At 36.8% G+C, this 27,227-nt stretch overlaps 1 protein-coding gene across 2 annotated transcripts; it reads left to right on the forward strand.

Annotated features, from left to right (window-relative positions):
* The first annotated feature begins 107 nt into the window (after positions 1 to 107).
* Positions 108 to 20,895, forward strand: C12H5orf22 (chromosome 12 C5orf22 homolog). 2 transcript variants are annotated; one of them, XM_045565981.1, is made up of 9 exons: positions 108 to 259; positions 1,454 to 1,599; positions 4,783 to 4,932; positions 6,808 to 7,231; positions 10,058 to 10,120; positions 10,391 to 10,512; positions 13,715 to 13,781; positions 15,821 to 15,960; positions 18,827 to 20,895. In XM_045565981.1, the coding sequence occupies exons 1-9, from the start codon at positions 179 to 181 to the stop codon at positions 18,957 to 18,959; spliced, it is 1,326 nt and encodes a 441-aa protein (XP_045421937.1). In that variant the 5' UTR covers positions 108 to 178; the 3' UTR covers positions 18,960 to 20,895. The 2 variants fall into 2 exon arrangements, with proteins under 2 accessions (XP_045421937.1, XP_045421938.1); XM_045565982.1 differs by lacking the exon at positions 108 to 259 and adding an exon at positions 347 to 403.
* Positions 20,896 to 27,227: the final 6,332 nt, after the last annotated feature.

Below are 27,227 nucleotides of genomic sequence, written 5' to 3' on the forward strand. Positions count from 1 at the left end.
AATCGTCCATGGCAGGCCCTCCGGTGCCCGCCCCCGCCTTCTACGTCCGCCAATCAGGAAGCGCAACCGGGTGAGCGAGCGTTTCCGCCTGAAAGGAGAAGCTGGGCAGAGGCTCGGGCGTTCCCGGGTCTTCGCCAGGTGCCTCAGAGTCGCTACGGCGCTTGACCGGCGCGGAAACATGGTTGACTCCGCGGGACAGCGCGCCTGTCTCCGGCGCTACCCCGAGCTCCCGGTGTGGGTGGTGGAGGACCATCAGGAGGTGAGCGGGCGGCTGCCGGGCTCTGGGGCAGAACCGCCCAGAGCGCCCCAGCCTTAGCGTCAGAGCCCAGAAAAGTCACCAGAATTGGTTAAATGCCCGAGTTCCGTTGTTGTGGGGAGACAGCGAAAACAGACGACTTGAAAGGTTAGGCGCTTACGTTTATGGGACGCTTACTGTGTGTCCGGCAATTTATTTAACAAGGTTTACCCAAATCCCACAACTGATGGCGTCGGGATTCGAACCTGAGCAGTCCGACTGCAGAGCCCCTTCACCTGCAGTTAACTCTAGCTTCCAAATGTCTCCTGGCATCTCTATCACAGCCCTGCTGTTTAGAGGAAAACTTTGTGCTAAAAATGTGGCATTTCATCTATGAAATGGTAACAGTAATCATAGAACTCATAGGGCCGTTAGGAGTGTTACTGTCTGTATGTTGCGTACATAAATGTTTTAACATGCTGCCCCGGCATATATAGACACTAAAAGTCGTTTCCATGTTTCTGGCTGTGCTACAGTATAGTAGCAAAACTGGTTGTTTAATCTAGACTTTAGGAAATCAACAAAGTCCATGGATTTAAGAAATTTGTTTTAAAGTAGCATTAATAGGCCTTGGGGTTATCTGGATATAAAAAAGGAGAGATTAACTGATGGAGAAAGTTAAGCGGAGAGGAAGAAAATTGGATCTCTCAGGTCCTAGACATAGCGTCTATGAGCTTGAGAGAAGGAAAAGTGTGGGTTAGGTGGTGCTTTCCAAATTCAGTATTAAACCTAGAACCACAGAGGATGTGAGAGGAGAGTCTTACAAACCTGTAGCCAGCCCTCACCATCCTAAAGACACGGAAAAGACCTCAAGAGCTAGGGTATCTTGAACACACAGTTAAAGCTAGACCAGGTGTTATGCAGCAGTTTGTTGCTGAGCCCCAGTCCTGGTCTGTTTACCCACGTTACCTGCTGAGTTTGAGATGAGGTCAGGAAGGCAACTAGAGGTACAAGTTGGAAGTTCGGAGGAAAAAATAATTCTTGCAATCCTTATCTGAACAATCTACAATAAACAAATTTTATCTTTTCCTACTTTTTAATAGCTTGATATGCTTCAAATTATGTGCAGCTGTGTTTAGCATTGTTTTCCAGTCTGCAGTTGAGTGTGTGCTCCTGATTTCAGCGCCAATTCTGAATGTGTGCATGTGTCTTTTACAGGTTCTGCCTTTTATATACCGGGCCATAGGCTCAAAGCATCTTCCTGCCAGTGATATAAGATTTTTACATTTTGACTCACATCCAGACCTCCTTATTCCTGTGAATATGCCAGCAGACACCGTTTTTGATAAGGAAACACTCTTTGGGTAATATGTGATTTTGTTAATGACTTTTTATGTGTTTGAAATACAATTTGCAGTAGATTATAAGCATTTATGGGAAATAGACTTTGCTAACAGACTCTTGGGATTTGCTTTTTGTCTTTTTGCCTTTTTTATTTTATTTAGAACAAATATTGACAAACTTTTTCTTAAAGAGCCAGACTGTAAATATTTCAGGTTTGCTGGCCATGTAGTCTCTGATACAACTATTTATCTCTGCCCTTGTAGTGTGAAAGCAGTCATAGGCACTATGTAAACAAATGGCAGTAACTATGTTCCAGTAAAACTGTATTTACAAGCTGGGTATGGTGGTGTGCACCTGTAGACCCAGCTATTCAGGAGGCTGAGGTGTAGGATTGCTTGTGGTCAGGAGTTGGATGCTGTGGGGTGCTACCTTTGTACCTGTGAATATCTACTGCACTCCAGTCTGGGCAACATAGCAAGACTCCGTCTCTGGAAAAAAAAAGACAAAACTTTATTTACAAAAACAGCTCAGCCAGTGTTTGCCAACCTCTGATTTAGAATATAGAACTTTAGAAGTAGAAAAGACTTCTAGAAGTTATCTGAGCCAGTTCTCTGTCCTCTTTAAAAGTCTAGATACTAAGACTAAGAAACAAGAAAATGTGTCTTAATTTAAACACAGTTCAATAATTGTATAGGCAACACATCTTTAATTTGTATATTGTTCCTTCCAGTATTGAGTCTTTCCTACCTCTCAGTTTGTTTATGTTCAAGTCATAAATCCTGTTGACTTTTAGTTATATAGAATCATAGAGATGAAAATGAAATTTGTTATTTGTACTCCATCCTTCAGAAAGGTTCATACCTAACATATCTGTAAGTAATGACTCAACTAGCTTCCCTTCAGTAATAACGTTCCCTGAAATTCTGTCACTATTTCTTCATGTATGTATATAATTGTTAGAATGTAGCCTGCATGTATAATATAAAAAGTTACAGGCCTGACATGGTGGCTCACACCTGTTACCTTAGCACTCTGGGAGGCCGAGGCAGGAGGATCACTTGAAATCAGGAGTTCGAAACCAGCCTGAGCGAGAGCGAGACCCCGTCTCTACAAAAAATATAAAAATTAGCTGAGCATGGTGGCACACACCTGTAGTCCCAGCTACTTGGGAGGCTGAGGCAGGAGGATGACTTGAGCCCAGGAATTTGAGGTTGCATTGAGCTGTGATGAAACCACTGCACTCTAGCCAGGGTGACAGAGCAAGACTCTATCTCAAAAAAATAAAAAAAATAAAAATTTTTTAGAAAGTTACATAGTAATTTTTCTCTATGATAATATTAAAAGATACAGTATATGCCCATTTGGATTAATTTTAGCCTACTACATTTCTTTTAGTTTACTTTTTCCAAAACCCTAATTCAGGGCACTCTAATGCCTACAGAAATGTAGTGCTCTACCATTGTCCTATTCTCCTCTACATTTAGAGGTTTTATATTTTAGAAATTGAAAGAGAATTATGAAGCAGGTGTGCCGACTGTATAATTAGTCTTAGACTAACAGTTCTTACACTTTTTAGTCTCAGGATTCCTTTGTACCCTTAAAAATTATTGAGGTGTTTTTTTGTTTGTTTTTTGAGACATGGTCTCACTCTGTTGCCTGGGCTAGAGTGCAATGGCATCATAACCCACTGTAGCCTGGAACTCCTGGGCTCAAGTGATCCTCCTGCCTCAGCCTCCCAAGTAGCTGGGACTACAAGCACATGTCACCATGCTCAGCTAACTTTTCTATTTTTTGTAGAGATGGGGTCTCGCTCTTATTCAGGCTGATCTCGAACTCCAGGCCCCAAGCAATCCTCTCACCTCGGCCTCCCAAAGTGCTAGGATTATAGGCATGAGCCAGCGTGCCTGGCCTATTGAGCTGTTTTTTAATGTGGGTTATATCTATTGATATTTACCATATTTGAAATTAAAGGGGGAAATTTTTTAAATATTGATTTCAGAATATGAATAACAATTACAAACCATTATGTGTTAGCATAAGTAAGATATTTTCATAAAAAGTAAATATATTTTCCAAAACAAAAAAATTTACCTAGAAGAGAGGCATTGTTTAAATTTTCGTAGATCTCTTTAATATTTGCCTTTATGGTAGACCTCTAGATTCTCATATCTGTTCCTGTATTTAGTCTGTTGCCATATGTTGCTTTTGATGAAGTATATGATAAAAATTCAGGCTCTCATAGACATGTAATTGTAAAAGGAAAGAATATTTTTGTAACCATTTCAGATAGTTGTTAATATTCTTTGATACCACACCAAAACTTGACAAGTGGTAGTTTCTTAAAGGTTAGTCGAAATGTAGACTCCAACTGAGCCTGGTAACTCATGCCTGTAATCCCAGCACTTTGGAAGGCTGAGGCAAGAGGTTTGATTTAGGCCAGGAGTTCTAAACCAGCGTGGACCTTGTCTCTATAAAAAATTAAAAAATTAACCAGGCATTGTGGCACATGCCTGTAGTCCCAACTACTTGGAAGGCCGAGGTAGGGGGATCTCTTGAGCCTAGGAGTTTGAGGCTACAGTGAGCTATGATTATGCCACTGCTCTCCAGCCTGGGTGACACAGCAAGACCCTGTCTCTAAAAATAAAATACAAAAATAAATAAAAGAAATGTAGAATCCGACAATTCAGTCTCAAGTCTCGATTGGTCACTCCTTTCAAGAAAAATATTTAGCTCACAGTTTAATAACAAGTGCTTTTCCTTGAGACAGCTATTATACTTCAAAGTATGTAGCAGAATAGCAGAAGTGCTTTCTTGCATCTTTTGTTTCACCACACAGAATACTTTAAGATGTATACTCAGGATCAAGTTTTAATAAAATCAAAGATATTCTTAAAAGAACCTTTTTTTTTTTTGGCTAATGCTTGATAGTGAAGGATACAGTGACTACTAATTGAGTTGGATGTCACTGCTGTCTTTTATCTTAGGACATCAATCCACCATTGATTTTGCATCATCATTGTAAATGTCAATAAATGAAAAGGGGAAATAATACCTTAGTATTTTTATGAAATAGTCTCAGGAACTACCCAAGGAACCACCACACTTTGAGACCTGCTTTCTTAAAATAGTGTGTGGATGAAAGTATGTTTGGAAGAAAAATACTCACTAATAGTTTCAATGTTTTCTCTCTATTTCTTTTCCAGAGAATTAAGTATTGAAAATTGGATTATGCCAGCAGTTTACGCTGGCCATTTTTCTCATGTAATATGGCTTCATCCCACATGGTCTCAGCAAATCAGAGAGGGCAAACACCACTTTTTAGTAGGCAAAGACACTTCTACCACAACAATCAGGTAATTGCCTCATATTTATGAATATAAAAAGGATTGAATGTTTCTATCTTACTTTTGATCCCTGTAATAACTTCATAAATATCTCTACCCACAAATAGGGTCAGATTAAGCCTCAGCTCCTCCAAAAAGAATTCTCAAAACACCAGGAACAGATTTTCAAGTCTCTTCACATCATTCATGTATCATTTATATTTTGTTGTGGACAAATTAGATTTTAAATAATATGATTTTCATCCTCTGGAATTTAGGCTCCATTGATGACTAACATCATTAAATTATTGCAGTACTTTATAGATTTCTGTAATATTAATATATTCAATAGTACATTTTACTGTTTTCTTTCAATATAACTATCATCTGCTTAATTTGACAGCAGTGTAAAAGCAAAGTTATCTTACTTTGGTTTTTTAAATCTGATTTTACTAATCCAAATCTGAATTAGTAGACTTGAGGTTTTAATTTTATTAATATAATTAGTTTTAGATAATTAATGTAGAGTAAATTATGGCATCCTTTGACTTGAGTTACATATGCAACAATTTTGGGGGAATAAGCTATTTAACCAATGTTCCATTTATCTTGTGATGCTATATTACCTTTAGAAATACCAATATGGGCCAGGTGCAGTGGCGCACGCCTGTAATCCTAGCACTCTGGGAGGCCGAGGCAGGTGGATCGTTTGAGTTCAGGAGTTCGAAACCAGCCTGAGCAAGAGCGAGACCCCGTCTCTACTAAAAATAGAAATTAGCTGGACAGCTAAAAATATATATAGAAAAAATTAGCTGGCCTTGTGGCGCATGCTTGTAGTCCCAGCTACTTGGGAGGCTGAGACAGAAGGATTGCTTGAGCCCAGGAGTTTGAGGTTGCTGTGAGCTAGGCTGACACCACGGCACTCTAGCCAGGGCAACAGAGTGAGACTGTCTCAAAAAAAAAAAAAGAAATCCCAATATGTTCTTGCCTTTAAATTCTATTGTGATAGGATGAATATTTTAAGCAGTGTAACCATAGCTTTCTAGAACCGGAAGGATAATGGAATACATAGTAATACATTGAAAATGAGATACAGTCTTTCTCATTGAAAATGATACTTTTTATTTCTGATTTATCCTTAATGATACAATTGACTTTTGTTGTATGTGTTACCATTTGCATAAACAACTTTGTTGTAGTACTACATGAAAATTGTATTTATTTAGGATATAATTCAAAAGAAATAAATAGGACTCAACATATAAATATTGTACATACTACTGGTATATATGAAAGAGTGGTTGGGTTTTTATTGAGTACGTCAGTGAATAGGCCTTATTTAACCTGGAAAATCAAATAATTTTGAGCAATCTGACACAGACATTTGATTCTCCACATTTGATAACAATATTTGGAAGATTTTGATTATCCAATGATTTTGGTTAATCCTGCAAGTAAAACTTTTTGAAAGAAACATATGTATAGCTATGCAGTCTGAGATATAATATATGTGTATTTGTACAGTAGGAACAAAGCAAAACTTTCATTATTAAAAAGAACATAAATTTAGGTTGGAGGATATAGCCTTTTCTTTCTTGGGATAGTACAACTTTTAATAAGTTTGGATGTTGGTTTTATTATATCATTAATCTTTTTTGGAAAATATCTTCTTTAATTTACAGTTATATATGCTGAGGGAGGCCAAGTGAGAAATAAATATTAGCCATTATTTTAGTTGGAATAGGACATGCTTCTAGAAGAATTTTGGCTTCACTGTTCAAAGTACTTACCAAAGCAGATATGCCAGTTTTTGTCAAATATGTCCTTTCTTATTTTTCTGCCATGCCATAGTGAAAAATCAGCTAATTTGTCTGTTCTTTACAATAGTTTTTTCCTCTGATCCAGGGTTACAAGTACAGAGTATTACTTCCTAAGTGATGGTCTTTATGTACCTGAAGACCAGCTGGAAAACCAAAAACCTTTACAATTGGATGTAATTATGGTAAAGCCTTACAAACTCTGTAACAATCAAGAAGAAAATGACCCAGTGTCTTCTGCTAAGAAGCCAAAGCTAGCACTGGAAAATTCAGAAAACACTGCTTCTAATAACTGTAACTCTCATTCAGAAGGACTGGAAAGGGACGCAGTGACACAGAGAAGTGACCAAACTTGCCTAGAACCATCATGTTCTTCTGAAAGTCAGGAATGCCAGTCTACAGTCAGCACTGGAGAAATTCTGGAAATTTTGAAGAAAGGGGATGCATTTGTTTTAGATATTGACTTGGATTTTTTTTCAGTCAAGAATCCCTTTAAAGAAATGTTTACCCAGGTAAATACAGTATTTTTAATAACATAGATCTTGAGAATTGTGTCACATTTCTCTAGATTAGGAATCAGCAAACTTTCTGCAGACAATGAGATAGTAATTATTTTAGGCTTTAGGAGCCACATTCTCTGTTCTGTATTCGTTGTTATTGTTTTATAAACCTTTTAAAATTGTATGTACCATTCTTGAGAACCTACAAATACAGGTCATAGGCTGTGGGCTGCCAATCCCTACTCTAGATAGTATTCATTATTTTACATTTATTAATTGGGGTAATAACATGGGTTTTTGAAAAAAATAAAATCATATCGCACAAGACAGTATATAAAGTTGCCCCTCTGTATCTGTGGGTTTCCCATGCATGGATTCAAGGAACCTCAGATATTAATAGAAAATATTCAGGAGAAAAACAAATGCCATCTGTGATGAATATGTACAGACTTTTTTTTTTTTTTTGGTCATTATTCCTTAGTACAGTACAACAACTATTTGTAAACTGTAGCATTTACATTGTATTAGGTACTATAAGTAATACAGAGATGACATAAAGCAGCAGTCCCCAACCTTTTTGGCACCAGGGACTATTTTCATGGAAGACAATTTTTCCACAGATAAGGTGGTACCGGGGTGGGGGTTGGCGGTTGCAGGGCTGGTTTTGGGTTGATTCAAGTGCATTACATTTATTGTACACTTTATTTCTAGTATTATTACATTGTAATATATAATGAAATAATTATACAACTCACCATAGGTTTGGGGACCCCTGACTTAAAGTGTGTGAGAGGTTACGTAGGTTATATGCAAATATTGCACCATTTTATATCAGGGACTGAGTATCCATCAATTTTGATATCTGGAGGAGGTCCTGGGACCATTCCCCCATGGATACTGAGGGACATCTCTTCATTGGAAAAATATCACTCTCTTACCCATCCCCATTCCCTCAGTTCCTGCTTCAGAAACAAATACTGTGGTAGATTTCTCATGTATCTTTCTGAGATAGTCTATTAATATATATAAAACCTGTGATAGATTTTTCCTTAAGCAGTGAGGTACCTGATTACATATGTCACTATATGTAGTTAATGATTTGAGCCTGTGATCCTTAAGGTAGGTACTTCATCAGATCTTAAGTAAAAGTCACTAGATAATAATATGCATAGAACTGAGATAGAAATACACATTTAGCAAACCTTATTTGATAACTTCATGATCCAAGCAAACATTCCTAGATGCATTTTATGGGCACATGTAACTGCTTACTTTAACATTTGGGAGGTTTGTTCATTTTTGGGATTCAAATTAACTGTCCTTTTCTACCTAAGTATAGTATTTAATAATGATGATGGCAATGACGTAGCACTTTACAGTCCTTATTCTGTATACATATCAGAAGCTGTTGTGATTTATCTAAATTATTAAAGACTTCTAATAGGTACTGAGTTAAAAGAGGGAAGATTTGAGGTTTAGTGTAATCCGGAGCAAGAAGAGGGGACCTAGAGTGCTTTCCCAACTTGCAGATAAAGGGGAAAATTTTCCATTTCTCTTCTGCTATCGTATTTGGGGCCAGTGACCTCTATAACCACCAGCTCTCAGAATTATTAAAGAACCTTAAAAATATTTTTTTTTTAACTTGAAGAACGGCCATCCCTGGAAACTAAAGGACCTGATTTTAGGAATTTATTCTACAAATATATTCACCTAAATATTCGTAATGAAAATTTCTAAAAGGTTACATATGAAACACAATGGCATTTATTCCTTTTTGAGTGCTATCCAGAAGCCTGGGAAAGTAGAGATTTTTGTATCCTTTATACCCTTTGGTACCATGGACTTTTTGAAAAGAGCATATTTGTCGTTTATAATTTGATAGCTATTTTTTAATATCATAATGAAAGAGTTGTTTGCCTTTTTTTTAAGAGCATGTTCAGAAGTTAGAGTTAAGTTCTGTTTGTTACTTCTCCTGCTTGTTAGCTTATATGATCTTGGGAAAGTTATATAACCTTTCTGACCTGCACTTTCTTCACATATAAAATCAGAATAATAATCATACCCAACTCATAGGATTGTTATGATGAGTAAAGCACTAAGGATAATGCCACAACAGTGTGCTTAATGAATTTTAGCTCTTGGGTATAACCTGTTCCTGACAATACCCTTAAATAGGGTTATCGGACACAGATGTATATAATGGATCTATCTAGCTGTGCTAACCAAGGGGAGACATTCTCCTGCAAAGTCTGTCTATAATAGGCACGTTTCTTCTGTTACATGGAGCCTCCTGACCGAGGTTCTGTGTCTGTGTTTTTGCCCATCTGCCTCCGCTATTGCTTTTGTGCTCCAGAGTTCTCTTTTGCTAGAGAAATGACTGGAAAGTCAATGTGGAGGGTTTTGTGTGTGTGTGTGTGTGTGTGTGTGTGTGTGTGTGTGTGTGTGCGCGTGCGTGTTTTTTTGTTGTTGTTGTTATTAAAGATATATATATTTCTTATAAGCAGCTAAAATCTGTTTAGATCCTAGGACATATCCACTTATATAGCGGAATATTATTAGAAATATTTTCATCTCATGACCCAGTAGCCACCTAGTCTTCTTCCATAGCTAATTTTTGTACCTTAAGGCCATGTCCAGCTGGATAGAGTTACCCTGAAGAAATGCTATTTGCAATGACAATCTAAAATATACATTTTGCCTGAATCTCCCAGGCAAACCTTTAAATAATTGTCTAAGATGTTCTCCTTTTACATAGGCAAGGCCATCTTACACTTAAAGCATATCATTGAAAAAAAATAATTTTTTTCTGAGGTATGGACTTTTTGTTTTGTTTTCCAGGAGGAATATAAAATCTTACAAGAGCTGTATCAGTTTAAAAAGCCTGGCACCCACCTCACAGAGGTATCCTCCATTTTGTTTCTTTTGAATTTTATCCAGTTATCACAAAGCTAATAATATCTTGTAATATCTGGAATATCTTATTAAAGTGATCTCAAAGGACTGTTCAAATTCTGTGTGCGTGTGTGTGTGTGTGTGTTTATTGGTGAAGCCTGTGGTTAGTACCTGAAAATCGTGTTTTAAGTAATTGAAGAAAGACTTTCATTGTAATGGGATTTTGCTTGTTTTTTGAAAGAATAACTGTGTAATTTCAGCTTTTCAATGTATTTAAAGGAAGATTTGGTAGATATTGTTGATACTCGAATTCATCAATTAGAGGATTTAGAAGCTACTTTTGCTGATTTGTGTGATGGTGATGATGAAGAAACTGTACAAAGATGGGCTTCAAACCCTGGGTGAGATCCCCAAACATTTTTTCTCCAGCACTACTAATTTTTGCTCCTAGATACATTCCTGAATTTGCTAGATAAATTGCTTTTTAAAACTTACTATTAAATTTCAACACAGATTTACTATGATAGTTAGCATTTATTGAGTGTTTTCTGTGTGCCCTATATCTAAGATTTTTTTTCTTGCATTATCTCATTTATTCCTTATAACAATCTTATGGTTTTATTATTATTATGTTCATTTTATAGATGAGGAAACCAAGGCACAAAGGTTAAGTAAGTTACCCACAGTCACAGAGTTAGTGGGCATGCTTTTAGTCATTGTGTAATAGCTGCCTGTAAACATAAGATATTGTACTAGGTCTTACAGCAGATTAAAGACAGGCATTCTCTGTTCTAAGTTGAAAAGGGGAAAAAAAATAACCTATCAACAGAAAAGTAAATTACAATATGAAAAGTTGCCTCCTTTTTTTTTTTTTTTTTTTTTTTTTTGAGACAGAGTATTGCTTTGTTGCCCTGGCTAGAGTGAGTGCCATGGCGTCAGCCTAGCTCACAGCAACCTCAAACTCCCGGGCTTAAGTGATCCTCCTGCCTCAGCCTCCCGAGTAGCTGGAACTACAGGCATGCACCACCATGCCCGGCTAACTTTTTCTATATGTATTTTAGTTGGCCAGATAATTTCTTTCTATTTTTAGTAGAGACAGGGTCTCGCTCTTGCTCAGGCTGGTCTCGAACTCCTGAGCTCAAGCGATCCACCCGCCTCGGCCTCCCAGAGTGCTATGATTACAGGCGTGAGCCACCGGGCCCAGCCAAAAAAAAAAAGTTGCCTCCTTTTAAGGAAAGCCCAACTGTAAGTGGAAGAATTTATTTTCGGTCTGCCCATAACATAAGGGAGCAAGATTAGAAAGCTAATTCTTCATCAGGTCAGTTATTTGACCAATCCTCTCATTGTCAACATTACTTTGAAAGTATGGAAAGAAAAGTCCTTTTGAAGTGAAAACCTTTGGTATTGAAGCTGTCATGAAAGAATATTGATGTAAATATTAATATTTTAGTTTTCTCTAAAATAAGTCTTTGAATCATATAAACTCAAAAGGCCAGAAAACTAAAATAAAACCATCACACAAACTTTTTGTCCCCATGAGCATAAGAAGAGCAGAACTAGCTTATTTTAAAATTGATCTACCACAAACTGTGAGATTATTCTCTACAGCGTAAATATAAGAAATCAGTCATAAGACAGCAACATAAAATGGGAAGTTAGAATCATAGTACTTTAGGCCAGAACATGAACAGCCACTAAGAGTTGTCGTATTATGGTTATTGAAAATAATTCATCACATATGTAGAATACAGAAGAAACTAGAACAGTGGTTGCCTCTGGGGAGAGGAATCACATGGCTAAAAGATGAAGTATATAAATGAGAAATGGTTTCCCTTGCTATGTGCATGTATTATTACCTATTCAAAATACTTACTGGAATTTTTACTTAAAATATTCAGAAACACCCCTGAAATGTAAATATCATAAAGCTTTAATTATTGTCAGTAAGAAAAGCAGTGATATGGAAGAATAATTCATAATAGTGTTAATCATATCAGTAAATATTGATCAGGCACTTTAAAATCAGTTAATGCTTTTTCTCTTCAGTATAGGGAGCTAGTTCTAAAAGTGACTCCCTCTTTTTTGAAATTATGACAGAAGAAGGACATAGAGAAATAATTCATAGGACATGAGTCTTCCTATAAATACTGTAAAGTACCTATTATTTTGTTATTTCATGAAATCTCAAGCCAAGTTTAAAATTTAAAAAAACAACAAAAAAATTAGGCCTGAGACCCTTAGAATCCTGAATCTAGCTCATAAACAGGGTCGCTTTCCACTGAAACTCACCATCCCTGTGGAGCATGTCCTGTTAGCGCTTCCTTACCTGCAGGGAGTTCCATCACAGACTTAAAGACACCACAAGACTGCAACAGCAGGAAGCTTAGGCTGTGGTTGGAATTGAGGGGAGAAATAAAAGCGCAAAGGAAGAGTCGGTGAGATGGAAAGAAAATATTAATATTTTTTCTCCAAATAACCAGGCCCCTAAAGAGCCAGACCCTCAGCATGAAGGAGTCTGGACTGTGCCTAAGGAAGTGTGGTGGTTAGGGTCCAGGAGCCCAGATCGTATTACTAATTAAAAGAAAAAAGTAACAGGATGAGTGGACAGGCAGGCCTCTGTGTCTCCCATTTTCTTTCTTTCTTCCCTTCCAGCAAATTAGTGGATATTGGTAGAGGAGACATTAAAAAACAAGAAACATTAGTCAATTAATCAGAGCTTCCAAAGAGTTCCACCCTAAGTTAAATAACTTAAAAGCACAGTGGCTCAGGCCTCTAATCCTAGCATTTTGGGAGGCTGAGGTGGAAGGATTGCTTGAGGCCAAGAGTTTGAGACCAGTCTGGGCAATGGTGAGACCCCATCTCCATAAAAAATTTAAAAATTAGCTAGCCATGGTGGCACATACGTGTAGTCCCAGCTACTCACCTGAGCCCAGGAGTTTGAGGTTGCAATGAACTATGATGACAGCACTTGCCTACTCCAGCCTAGGCAGCAGAGCAAAACCCTGTCTCAAAAAAAAAAAAAAGCACCATTGTTACTATATCAGATGATATACGGTAGAACTTTTCTGGTTATAATTGTACATACCAATAAATGAGTCCTTAATTCATTTTTTAAACTTTCAGAAAACAGTCTCTTTTTGTTTTAGTATGCTAAAGATGCTTAGTTTTCTTGCCAATCAAAATAATTTTTTAAATTTTTATTGAGGTAAAATATACATATCTAATTTACCATCTACCATTGTTAAGTGTACAGTTCAGTGATAATAAATACATTTATATTCTTCTTTTCCCCTCGTCTCCCTCCTACCTCCCCAAAATAATTTTTGAAGTCACAGCAGGACTTCCCATTTTTAAAGAAGAAATCTCATTTTCTTGAGTGCTTTTCAATCTTTTACACAATCTGTAATCTTTTATGTAAGAAAACAGTAGGGAACATTGATTTAATATTTTAAGATGATATTTGAACATCTTTATCTTTCATTTACCAAGCATCATATGAAGCATGTTATTAATGGTAAATGTTAAATGTAATGTATCATTTGCTACTGTCATTTTAGTTGACATGGTTGTGATGTGTAATTGAATGTGGTGGCTTTTTTCCAGAATGGAATCACTGGTTCCACTTGTACAGAGTTTGAAAAAACGAATGGAAGTGCCAGACTATGAAATGGTAAATATTTTATATTAAAGTATAAAATTGTCCCTTAATAAAGATCATTTTCTGGGTAGGAAATTTTGCTTTTTGTTAAAGTGTTTCATGTTTGTGTTTCTGTGAAGTCTGAATAAATTATTAAGAAAAGAAATAAGTGAAAAAATACATACTTTTTAGAAGCCAGAATATTGTAAAAGTTTTCCAGGTAAAACATTCTTTTCTCAATTTTATGTATGGAGCAAAAGTACTGTGTATTTTTTTTTTTTTTTGTCTAAGATCTCTCTTCACCAGAAAAAAAATACACAGTGTCTAAAGTTGTCCATTTTTTATCAATTCATATTTATATTCCCTTCTTCCTTCTTTCTTTTCTTCTCTATTTGAAAAATTTTCTGATTTTAAAAACCAACAGAGAGAGCTGTGGCTAGCACATCTTAAATATGTTACCTGTTTGTTGGTTATTAACAACCTTGAGTGGTCTGAGTGCTGTGGCCAAAGGTACTTTAGTCATAATTTCTTTTTATTTTTATATCATTTTACAGCTTTTAAAGCTTATGTTTTCTCATTTGACCCAGTACTTGAGGTGAGAAAGCTAGAGCTTAAAAAGTTCAAATGAGTTTTTTCAGATTTTATTTGAGAGCTGAGACCTCCAAGTCTTCTGCCTCTTAGTCTGGTGTTTCTCTTACATCAATATGTTGTTTCTTCATGTTTTATTTTGCTATAGAATACAATTACACCACTTTGAACTAAAGTTTTAGTATTGATTTAATGTTGGATTTATAAGAATAAAAAATACCAGCAAAAGAATATTTTGGTTGGACCTGAGCTAATCCAAGACCCACCCTTTTTAAAAATGGCAATTATTTGGAATGATAAGAAGACACTTACAGTTTAAAATACTTTAAGCTCCTATGATGTCATTGAATGTGTCTGCAGGCAGGTCTGCTTTAATCATTACATTGCTCTAGATTGTTTTTGTTGTTGGGGAGGGTTGTATGGTGTTTTTTGGGAGAAGGGATGTCAGGGGCTTAGTCATAGATTATATATCAGTTATGATGTGCCTATCGCTGCAGTGATAGAACACTAAGTGGTTTGATGATTTTAGCAAGAATGGACATGCAGCATTCGTCATTTTACCACATTGTCTGGTCATTGCCAGTTAAATCTTTGATATGTATCCAAAGCCTCCAATAAAATAGTAGATTACTGTGTTTTTCATGGTTTGCACATATGTGCTAGGCAAAACTATGACAAATATATTTAAGTTCCAGTTTTCTAAAAGAATGGTAAAGTTTGCAGAATGGTAGCCTGTGAGCCACTTGTAGCTTTCAGACATATTTAGTTTAGTGTTAAGACTGGAACACCATTCCTTTAAATTTAAAACACATTTATAGATGCCAGTAGTTTGTGGTTATATATAAACGATACATAAGAAAGCAGTTAATTAAATAAGATAGGAGGAAGACTTTCTCTGGTATCCTCTCAAAGCTTTAAATGTAGTGATGTATTTTAAAAGTAAGTAAAATAATATGTTAAAAGAAAAATTGAGGTGAGAATATTAATGTACAGTTTATATCAACTTTTTAGAATCTAGGTGAAATGGATAATTTGCTAGAAAATGTGAATTATCAAAATTGAGTCAAGTAAAGACAGAGAAACTAAGTGAACCAATAATCATAAAAGAAATTTAAAAAGTAGTTAAAGAATTATTTCTAGAAAAGTCATTGGGCCCAGACAGGTGTACAGACCAGTTCTACCAACACCTCAGGGAGCAGATGACTTCTATGACATGGAAACTGTTAAGGAAAAAAATAATCCCAGTGTATAGAAATATTAAAAGATTTGTCATACTTAAGGTGATGAATATCTCAATTACCCTGATTTGATCTTTATACATTATGTGAATGTATTAAATTATCACATGTACCCTGAAAATACATATTTATTATGTATCAATAAAAAATTTTTAAAAAGATTTGTCAGCAAGGCCATTAATGATTAAAGAATCTTTTAAAAACAATAAAATATTACACTGTAATTCTTAATCGTCTTATTTTCAGGTTCACCAGGCTGGTCTAACCTGTGATTATTCAGAACTTCCTCATCATATCAGTACAGAACAAGAAGTAGAGTATCTTATTCAATCTGTGTATTATTTACTGAAAAGTTTACCAAAACCCACTGTTGTGACAATTGCAAGGTAAGTGTGGTAGGCTGAATAATGGTCTACCAAAGATGTCCACATTCCTAATCTCTAGTACCTATTATTGCCTTATATGGCAAAAGGGACTTTGCAGGGTATTTAACTTAAGGATTTTGAAATGAGACTATCCTGGATTATCCAGGTGGACCCAGTGTAATCACCAGGGTCCTTATAAGAGAGAGACAGGAGGATCAGAATCAGAGAGAGCTTGAAAGAGTCTACATTGCTGGCTTTGAAGATGGAAGATGTGGCCACATACTGAGGAATACAGGCAGCCTCTAGAAGCTAGACAAGGCCAGGGAACAGATTCTCGTCTGGCACCTCCAGAAGGAATGCAGCCCCACCAGAACCTTTATTTTAGAACTTCTGACCTAAAAACTTTAAGATAATAAAGTAGTGTTGCTTTAAGCCACTAAATTTGTGATAATTTTTTATAGCAACAGTAAGAAACTAACACAACCTCTGTAGGTGAATCTAATGAATACTAATACAACAATACTTAACCAATTTTTTGCCCACTCAGCTCAAAATTCAGATGTTGTATTTTCTCTTTCCTATTAGTGATGATAGGCAAACAATGTACAGTTACTGTTATTTTGTCTTTGAACTTGGTGATATTCAGGTGAACACAAGAATTCTCATTTCTGTGTGCTACAAATGGATATTTAACTGCTGCTATGTTTTAAATATGAACATAATTGCTAAATAGTTATAGCAGTTGAATAACACTTTCCTATGTTAATCTTTGGGCTAATTTTGTATGGAAGTATGAGGTTCTAAAATAAATACCTTAAATACTCAGGCTAATTATAGTATTTATATAATGTTTTGTGACATATTTTGTAACATCTTTTTTCATTTTAAAACAAAATTCATAGATAATATAACTTACATTTATAATTTATGTATAGATAATATGCATAATATATAGTAATATAACCTACCTATACACTTAATTTAAATATATGTATATACACAGAATATCATTATAACATTAAGGAGAAATGAAAGTAATTGATAATAATATGTATTAAAATGCCACACTAGAGTTGCATCTTTAAGAGTCACTAGATGTAGCAGTTACAAATGCAGATAGATACCCATGTGTTGTATTGGCCAGATACCATGCATGAACAGCACAGCCGTAAGGACATTTTTCTGATCGTTGAACTACCTTTTAGTGAAGGTCAGAACTTTAAGTTCAATCTTTCCTCAATTCACAGAGTAGTTACATTCCTGGAAAATATAGTTCATATTTAATGCTTTTTCAAAAATACTTTGTTTATATATAGGAGTGTTAAGTTCTAGACTCAAAAATTAAAAACCACTTTTTCACTTACATGAGTACTCAGTGAACTTTGGAAAGTATGTAAGACATAGGATAATTATTCATATTGCAGGACTGCCCTGCATGTTGCAAGCGTTCTAGTAGCCCAGCCCTCTTGTCCCAGTCCCCTAAATGTCAATAGCATTTCCCTAGTCATTGTGACAATCTAAAAGAGATTTTTGAAACACCCTCTTAGAGGTAGCTCCCACAAGAACCACTCTTAATAGTGTTTAAAAGAAGTCAGAGGCCAGGCACGGTTGCTCACACCTGTAATCCTAGCACTCTGGGAGGCTGAGGCAGGAGGATTGAGGTGAGGAGTTCAAGACCAGCCTAAGCAAGAGTGAGACCCCAACTCTACTAAAATAGAAAAATTAGCCAAGCATCATGGTGCTTACCTGTAGTCCCAGCTGCTCAGGAGGCTGAGACAAGAGGATTGCTTGAACCCAGGAATTGGAGGTTGCAGTGAGCTACGATGACACCACTGTGCTCTACCTGGGTCACAGAGCGAGACTCTGTCTCAAAAAAAAAAAAAAAAGTCAGAAATCTTTCTGAAAGCATTGAAGTACCCCTTATTTGTTAATTATAAATGAAGTTTTTACATATAATACTTTAGGTTTTTATCCGTGTGTGTATGTTAGTATTTAATAATTTAAAGTTGCTCTGTATCATTTATTGTATCTTAAAATTTTTATATCAAGCCTCAAAAATAACCTGGTCACTGGAGAATGGAATCAGTTTATCAGAGAGCTTATTGATTGTTTCTTTAGGTTTAAAATATTTGTGCTAAGAAGTAGATTAGGTAACTAACTCCAATTCCTTCTACAAAGATTTCTATGCCACTCTTCTCAATCCATCCTCTAAATGGCTTTCCTTACCCCTGTCTAGACCAGGAGACACTGATCAAATCAGTTCACATCTTAATCCAGCTGTAATTGACAGTAACATTATAACTGCCCAGTGCAACTCAAATAGTCCTTGATGAGTTCTGGAAAGACTCCCAAAATACAGATTTCTGCCACAGCGCACTTTGCTCTTTTCTCCTTCATACAGCGTGGGAAACTAATCCCAACACCAGCACATCCCCACATTTCATTTTAGACCAAGCCGTGGATCCTTTATACTTTTGTAGTTATAGATTATTTTTAAAAGTAGAACCCTTTTATTGGTTGGAAAACCTAGTCATTTCTAGCCCTAGCATACACATAATGAAAGAATAAGTAAGATGCCCAGTCACTAAGATAATAAATCCCTGTATCCCCAAGCGACATCTCCCTTTCAGGGTAACAGTAGTCTAAAAGGATAGTAACTGTACCTATTTTATAGAGTTGCTGAGAAAATTAAAGAAAATAATTTATGTAAAATGCCTAACATAGAGTAAACATTTAGTTGCTTTCAACTGTTACTATTCCAAAATTCAGTATACCTTTATTTCTATTAATATCTTACATTGAAATCTACATATTCAGGCTTTTCCTCACAATATGTTTTTATCCTATTTATGTATATTTTTCTTTCTCTTTCTCTTCTTGGTTCCAGATCAAGTCTGGATGATTACTGTCCTTCTGAGCAAGTTGACACCATTCAAGAAAAGGTCTTCAATGTGCTACGCTCCCTCTATGGGGCTCTGGACATTCACCAGGTGTATTCAGCAGAGTCTTCTCTACCTTGAAACAAACAAAACACTAGTCTCCTATTACATCTTGGCATAGTAACAGGGTTTTCACTAATTTATTTGTAAATGAGTCTTCCAGAGAACACTGTTTTCATATTAACTTTCAACTGAAATCTTTCAGGTGTTTTGAATCTCCAAACACCTATCATGAGTTTTTGAATGATGGCAATTTTTTTGGCATCAAGTCTGATACCCCTGATTTATGCTTACCTTTATGAATAATAATTTATGAATTATTGCTTACCTTTCTTCCTTTCTATCATTGCCTTTATTTTCATTAGGGTATTTTTTGCCTCTTTTCCCCCTAGATCAGTTGGACTATATGAGATTCATTTGTACATTCATTTATTCATTCAACCAACAGATACTTATTAAGCACTTACATGTGCCAGACATTATTAAGTGCAGGGTGTAAGGTAACAAACGGAATAGAAAAGGTCCCTGCCCTCTTGGGGGAGACAGATAGAAAATAAATTATGGATTGTGAGAAGGTTATGAAGAGAAAATGTCTTAGGCATGCTCTTAGGACTCAGGGCACCCTGGCATTATGGGAAAGTAACATTCTCAAAAGCAACTACCAAAAAAAAAAACCAAAACACCAACTTGGCAGTCCATGAAAATATTGCAGGAAGTCTACCTTCTCAAAGCTATTGGGATTGTGGCCCAGTTCTTACCAATGCTCTCCAGGATTGCTGGTGTTGAGATCTGGTTAAGTCAACTTGACCCAACAAAAATTAACTTTTTTTTTGGCTAATCACAAAAGCCCTTCAGAGTGTTTTGTGCCTCTAGGTGGTCACTGTGGGCATGAATTATGATTACAGTCCCCAAATACTACTTTATTGGCAATTTGGATTGATAATTTTTTCAGGTAAACCCACTTTTTATGTAAATAAAAAGGTTTTATGTTAAATCTTTAATTTTGACATGCCATGAATACCCAAAGACATAACTGTCTTCCAGCCGCCTCCTCATGAGTAAGACACCCTTCCTGAGTCGCTTGTAGTCATGGAACTTTTCGCTTTCTCATTTGCTAGTCTTTAGCTTTTCGGTTTCCCTTTTATTCAGTAATCATTTTTATCTATCCGCTTGATTTCTTTTCCTTGAAAAGGTAAGACGGCATTTAAAGGAAAAAAAAAAAAAAAAAAACAGAAAATACCCCTCATTCCTCATCCTAACACAGCAGTTGTTTTCATTTCTGCATGTACCTTCCAGGCCATGTCCACATGTGTAGCTGTGGAGTTGCATGTAGCTAAAATTACAGTATTACCTAATTTTGTGGTTAATATTCAAGGATGCATTACTCAGTAGATGGCACCAGACCCCGTTTTTCCAGTGATTCTATTTTCCAATGAATTTTTCTTGTCACTGAGTTGGTTTCCCAAGTCTGATAGTATGAATGCATATTTGTGTTGTGAAAAGCAAAGCAAACTGACTCAGCTTTCCATTTTGATAGAACAGTACGTGCCAAAAAGGTCTACATACTCTCTGCAAAATCAGAATTGTAAAATTGTGGTATTTATTTTTATTTTTAAAGTCTGAAATTTTTCTGTTAGAGTTCTATAAATAGACATTACCTTTATGAATAAATTATTTTGTATGCTAAAAGAAGTTAAAAGGTGTGTTTTGAGGTTTTGAAGATTTTAAATCAAACTATAGCACTATTTAATTGTATGTCATCTCTGTGTTATTTATGGCTTTGATTTTATGAGTCTGATTTACTAGTCATTTAGTAGCATTCACATGGACTCTGATGTTATTCATCATTGTTTTAACTCAGATTAAATAAAACAGTATCAGTTTCCTTCATAAGAACACTTAGATTGCTTAGTTCTCATGCTCTGTGATCAACTCTTTGAAGAATAAAATTGAGTCCCTACTCATTAAATAGAACCAACTTAGGAAATTATGTCTCTTTCTTCCAAATAGGAAAACATTTACTTTATCAAGATATCCTTAATTTGTATTCTCAGTAAGGGAATACCATAGTGCAGCGTTTGGGATTATGTGCAGATATCATTAAAGCATGGGATTTGAACAGGTTTTTGGAAATGTGGCTTAAATGTAAGCTTAGACCTTAGCTTTGCTACTTGATGTTTATATTTCCTAGTATCTAAGGGAAAATAATTCTTTTAAGTCCTGCATATCATAATACATACCTTTTTGTTTTTTGGGTTTTTTTGGTTTTTGTGGGTTTTTTTTTTTTTGAGACAGGATCTTACTGTGTTGCCAAGGCTAAAATGTAGTGGCATCATCATAGCTCACTGCAACCTCAAAATCCTGGGCTCAAGCCATTCTCCTGCCTCGGCCTCCCAAGTACCTGGAGCTACAGGCACACACCACCACACCCAGCTAATTTTTTAATTTTTGTAGAGATGGGGCCTTGATATGTTGCCCAGGCTGGTCTTGAACTCCTGGCCTCAAGCAATCCTCCTACGTTGGCCTCCTACTAGGATTACACACATGAGCCACTGCGCCCAGCCAATACATACCCTTTTGACTGACAATTGTATATCTCTTAGAAATATTTTCTATAGACATCTGTCTTTTTTTTTTTTTTTTTTGAGACAGAGTGTCGCTTTGTTGCCCTGGCTAGAGTGAGTGCCATGGCGTCAGCCTAGCTCACAGCAACCTCAAACTCCTGGGCTTAAGCGATCCTACTGCCTCAGCCTCCCGAGTAGCTGGGACTACAGGCATGCACCACCATGCCCGGCTAATTTTTTCCATATGTATTTTAGTTGGCTAGATAATTTCTTTCTATTTTTAGTAGAGACGGGATCTCGCTCTTGCTCAGGCTGGTCTCAAACTCCTGACCTCAGGCGATCCACCCGCCTCGGCCTCCCAGAGTGCTAGGATTACAGGCGTGAGCCACCGCGCCCAGCCTGTAGACATCTGTCTTTATGTATTTTAGGTTCTCAAGGATCTCTTACTCAGTGTTCTTCACTCATTATATGATAATCTGTCCTAATCATTGCTTTGTTTTAGCAGCAGTGGCCCTGGATTGCTGGCAATAAATCTATTGTACTAACAGTAGTTTATAGTTAGTGATATACTTCTTAGTACAAGATTCTGTCATTTACCGTACATCTCAAGAAAAAGCACTTTCATGAAACTTAAGCAGTTTTTGTTGTACATCTTTGAGAAACAGTTGAGACACAGTCTTGCCTTCTCAAAGTATACTGATACTTTGATGAGAGGATCATTTTTTTATTGTATATATTTAAGGTGTACAACATGATATTTGATATCATATATGTAGTGAAAGGTTATTATATTCAAATAAGTCAATATATCCATCTTCTCACAGTTAGTTACCCTTTTTTTGGGTGTTTGGCAAGAGCACCTAAAATCTACTTTTAGTAAAAATCCCAAATGTAATACAATATTATTGACTGTAGTCCTCCTGTTCTATATTAGATCTCTAGGCTTGTTCATCCTGTTATCTGCCACTTTGTATCCTTTGACTGTTGTATCTCCCATATTCTCCCCCCCCATCCTCCACGTGTGGTAACCACTGTCTTTACTCTCTATCTCTGTATTTCAGTCTTTTTTTTAGATTCCACATATAAGTGAGAGGATCAGCTTTATAAATACTCATTATTGTTCTGTGCTGTATGACTGTCATCTTCAGTTATAGCACTTTGGTCATAGTGCCTGTTTCTCAACTAGCTGGTCCTAGGCTGCCTCTGTGCTTTTGTAGTTCTAGCTATACTCCTAGGATTCCAGACATCAGCACCATCCTTTCCCTTTATTCTCATTTGAGTTCAACAAATGAAGTTATGATGACTAAGGCGGTTCCCATGAACACTGATTCTTAGAAGAGAGTTCTCTAACCAGTAAACATCTAGTCACTCACTAGAAGGGTATATCTTAACATTGCAAATTAGTAAGTTGACATTCTGTACATTAGTTTCTTGTGAGTTTGGTTCCTGTAATATAGAAACAAGAGCCCCATTAGAGAGGCTAAGGCTGTATAATTTCGCTTTAGGGTCTTCCTTAAATAGTCAGCCAACCTCCAACTACAGCATCCTATGATGTCTCTAACTTCAAAATGCAGTTTTACAGCAAGAGGATCCCTGAAGCCTATCGATCGGTCATCAGCTCAGCACTGTTTAGAGGTCACCACACCCCATTCAGCACAAGAAGACAATTTTTGCTTCCCAACCCTACGAGTTCATCCCCAGCCAATCAGCAGACTCCATTCTCTAGCCTTTTGTTTGCCAAACTATCTTTACAAACCCTGGCCCAAAAATTCTTGGGGAGATGAATTGGAGAAATTTCTCCCGTCTCCTCACTCACTATCCTGTGATATGAAACTTTTCTCTGCTGCAACCCCTGCTGTCTCAGTGTATTGGCTTCCTCTTGTGCAGTGAGCAGTGAACTCAGTTTGAGGCCAGGAGATTGAGTTCAGCCTGAGTGACATAACAAGAACCCTATCTCTACGAAAATAAGAAAAATTAGCTAGGTGTGGTGGGGAGGTGCCTATAGTCCCAGCTACTTGGGAGGCCAAGGTAGGAGGATCACTTGAGCCCAGAAGTTTGAGTCTCCAGTGAGACTCAAACACACCACTGCACTCCAGCCTGGGCAACTGGACCAAAATCTGCATTCCAACAAGATCCTTGGGTAATTTGTATGCACATTAAGGTTTAGAAGCACTGTACTACCATCATCATCACCAGCACTGAGAAGCTCCTTAAGCTGTCCTCTTCTGCACCTGGGGGACAAAGCCTGGCCATCACCCAATGATAGGCAATAGCATCTTCATTTGAATTTCTGCAATTACGTAAGTTTCAACAATTTTGGATGCCTTATGGCATGAAATTGGTAAAAAGGAGGTAAAGAAATTTATACAGATTTACTAATTATTCGTGGAGGATGCTTTCACAGTGGCAAGATATTATAAACAAGCCATTTAAAGGGCTCTTTGAAAAGAAATACAGCAAGTGCTTATATTTTGTGGATAACAAACAGTATATGGGTACTTGGCTCAGAATGAAATTTCCAGTAACATCATTACATACAAATTCAAAATTGCACTCTCTTGAAAATTTAGATGAAATTGAAGCTGATGGCCTCTTGAAATGTGTTAAGAGACTCAAAAAGTGATAATGAAACCTCTGATAACAGGCATTTCTGCTACTAAACAACTTTCTATAAAAGCCTTATCTTCTGCAAACTTATACACTAAAAGAAAAAAACAAAAAAAAACAGGGTGTATGGGAGAAAGTGTCGAAGCAGGCCACTCAAAGCCTATGCAATTTTATAATGAGAATTTTTTGAAAGTATAACTCAGTAAGAAATACTACCATAGTAATAAGTGATATATTAAACTCTTAATATTAAAAGAAATACTATGGTAAGTATGGAATCTAGTTCTTGATTTTAATCTTGAAAATTAGCCACGTGGGCAACCTGAGACCAAGGTGGATAATGATAAGCAGAAAGCTGTAATGGAAGTGAATCCCTCTCAACCTAAGCGTGAATTAGCAGCAAGGTTTGACATTACTATTCCAACAACATTGGACCATTTGAAACAAATCGGCAAGGTAAAAAAGCTGGATAAATGGGTTCCACGTGAATTAAACAAGCGTCAGAAGAGAAATCGTCTGGAAGCTTGCCTTTCTTTGCTGTCATGACATAAAAGTGAATCATTTCTACACCATATTGTTACGTGTGATGAAAAATGGATTATTTTTGACAATCGCAAGCGTTTGGCACAATGGTTGGGTAAAGATGAACTGCCGAAACACAGTCCAAAACTGAAAATTCATCAAAAAGAGGTAATGGTGTCTGTTTGGTGGTCCAGCGCTGGTATTATCTACTACAGCTTCGAGAAATCTGGTCAATCGATTATAGCGGATGTCTACTGCAACCAATCTGATGATGAGGATGCTTGCAATTAAGCAGCCAAGATTGGTCAATAGAGACAGGCCAATCCTCTTGCAAGACAACATTCAATCACATGTTACACAAACAACGCTGCTCAAACTACAAAAGTTGGACTTGGAAACTCTCTGTCACCCACCATATTCATCAGACCTTGCACCAACTGACTACCACTTCTTCCAGGCTTTGGACCACTTCCTGCAAGGAAAAATTTTCAATTCTCAACAAACTGTGGGAAATACCTTTCGATATTTCATCTCTACTCACTCTCCAGGCATCTTTGCTGCTGGCATAAACAAGCTACTGTTAAGATGACAAAACTGTGTCAATAGTTTAGGCGCATACTTTGATTTATTGTCCTGCTTTGTGTTTGAGACATAATCAACTACACTTTTGATAGAAATCGGACATTTCGTATTTAATGACCTAATATTTTTTTTTGTTGTTGTTTACTATCAAGCAATATTTGGTCTTACATCTGCCTTTGTTAACTTGAAATAATTTTAAGATTAATTTAATATTTTATATTTAGTTTGGGTTTTCCTAGCTAAGATTAGTAAAGCATAGATGGAAATTCACTTTGGGGATTTCTAAACTCTCTGTTTATTTTACAGACATTGGCAAAGAGGTATTTCTTTTCCTGTTCATGAAGTCCAAGTTACAAACAGGGCAGAGAAACAGTTTGATTTAATGTCTTTACCATTTGATTGAAACATAAAAAGTAGCACATTTGCCCCCAGAAAAAAAATACTATAATAGACTATAGTGGGCAAAATAATGTCCTTTCCCCCAAAGATGTCTTCGTCCTAATCTCCAAAACTGTGACATTATGTCACATGGCAAGGGAGAATTAAGTTTATAGATGGAATTAAGAAATCCCCTGAGTCTGAGATGGGGAGAGCACCCTGGATTCTCCAGGTGAGCCCAACGTAATCACAAGGGTCCTCATAAGTGAAAGAGGGGAGTCAGAGTCCAAGCGATTCAGCACAAGAAAGACTCAACTCGCCATTGCTGGCGGGAAGATGGGAGCCACCAGCCTCTAGATGGTGGGAAAGGCAGAGGGCTTCTCCTCTAAGGCCTTGGGAAGGGACAGCCCTGCTGACACCTTGATTTTAGTACTAGGAGATTCACTTTGAACATGTCACCCCAAGATTGTAAGGTAACAGCTTTGTATTTCATTAAGCCACCACGTTTGTGGTAAGTTATTACAGCAGCAGCAGGAAACCAGTAAGTCTTTGATCATTGTTCAGTAACATGACTGAATAGTTAGACACAAGGTGGCGCTAGAAGACCATATTTATCAAAGGAGCACTTTTCAGTTATGTGACATTAATATATTGCTAAAGACAATGATACAATTTTCTTGTAATAAAAAAACTTTTTAAATCATCCCATCTTACTGCATCTAAGTGGTCTTGAATACTGTTGGTCAGTCACTTAAATTATCTTTGAAAACATTTTAAGTTGATTTCTGATGATGAAATTTTTAATCCAGAAAGATGAACTAAAAATGAATAGAAGTCATTAGAATTATGTGTCACAAGGGTAAGAACTTTTTTGTTCCCAGTTCCTTGAATACTGATAGCAGCCCATAGCAGGCATCTAATAAATAATGTTTGAATGAAAGGACATCTCATGTTCAATTTGCACAAGTAAATTGCTTGCCAAGTCTTTTCTCACATTAACCTGAATAATCTAGGACTTGAAGAAAATTCTTTTGTCCAAGAATTTTAAATTTAGCACTATTCATAGAGCATCCATTTATTCAAATGTGCTTATGGTGCATTCTCCTTTGTGCTGTCAATGAAACAGCCATTCCTTTTTCCATAGACCCACTCTGCCCTCCACCCAGGTGTTTCCAGTTCTAACCCAACAACCCAGGCTCCTAGGCTCCTCCTGTCAGGTTTCAGTCTGAAATGTCGGTTCTTAGCGCACTCAAGGCCGAAGAATGACCAGACATGCCAAAGTAAGGCAAGCACAAAAATGAAGTTTATTGAGGAGAGAAAGATAGGATTATAGGGCAAGAGCAAGAAACAGGTTTACAGGGCGAGATACACATGCCATGGATGACAACCAGACTCATTGTCACAGCAAAGGAACAGCAAAAGGAAGGGTGCAAAAAGGGCCTGGTTGTGGTCTGCGTCTAGTTTTATAGTGCCTGGATTGGGACCTCCCTCATGGTTCAGAGGTCACCATGGAACCACTTTGGACAGTTGGGAGTTGCGTGACCTGAGTCTTACTGCGCATGTGGATCTCCCATAATCCTCTCTGGAAGCCCATGGTGGGGCAGGGCGTGAATCACAGCAGCACCCACTTTTGTCCTAGGAAACCCAGAATCTCTTACTATGTGGGTGATTTAGGGGAAGAGTGTGGTCAAAAACC

The sequence above is a fragment of the Lemur catta genome, chromosome 12 (genome assembly GCF_020740605.2).
Source record: "Lemur catta isolate mLemCat1 chromosome 12, mLemCat1.pri, whole genome shotgun sequence".
Lineage (NCBI taxonomy): Eukaryota > Metazoa > Chordata > Mammalia > Primates > Lemuridae > Lemur > Lemur catta.

Coding starts and splice junctions, on each gene's coding strand:
- C12H5orf22 (XM_045565981.1), top strand. CDS start 179: ATGGTTGACTCCGCGGGACAGCGCGCCTGTCTCCGGCGCTACCCCGAG. Junction 7,232..10,057: donor TTAAAGAAATGTTTACCCAG/GTAAATACAGTA, acceptor TTTGTTTTCCAG/GAGGAATATAAAATCTTACA. Junction 13,782..15,820: donor AAGTGCCAGACTATGAAATG/GTAAATATTTTA, acceptor TCTTATTTTCAG/GTTCACCAGGCTGGTCTAAC.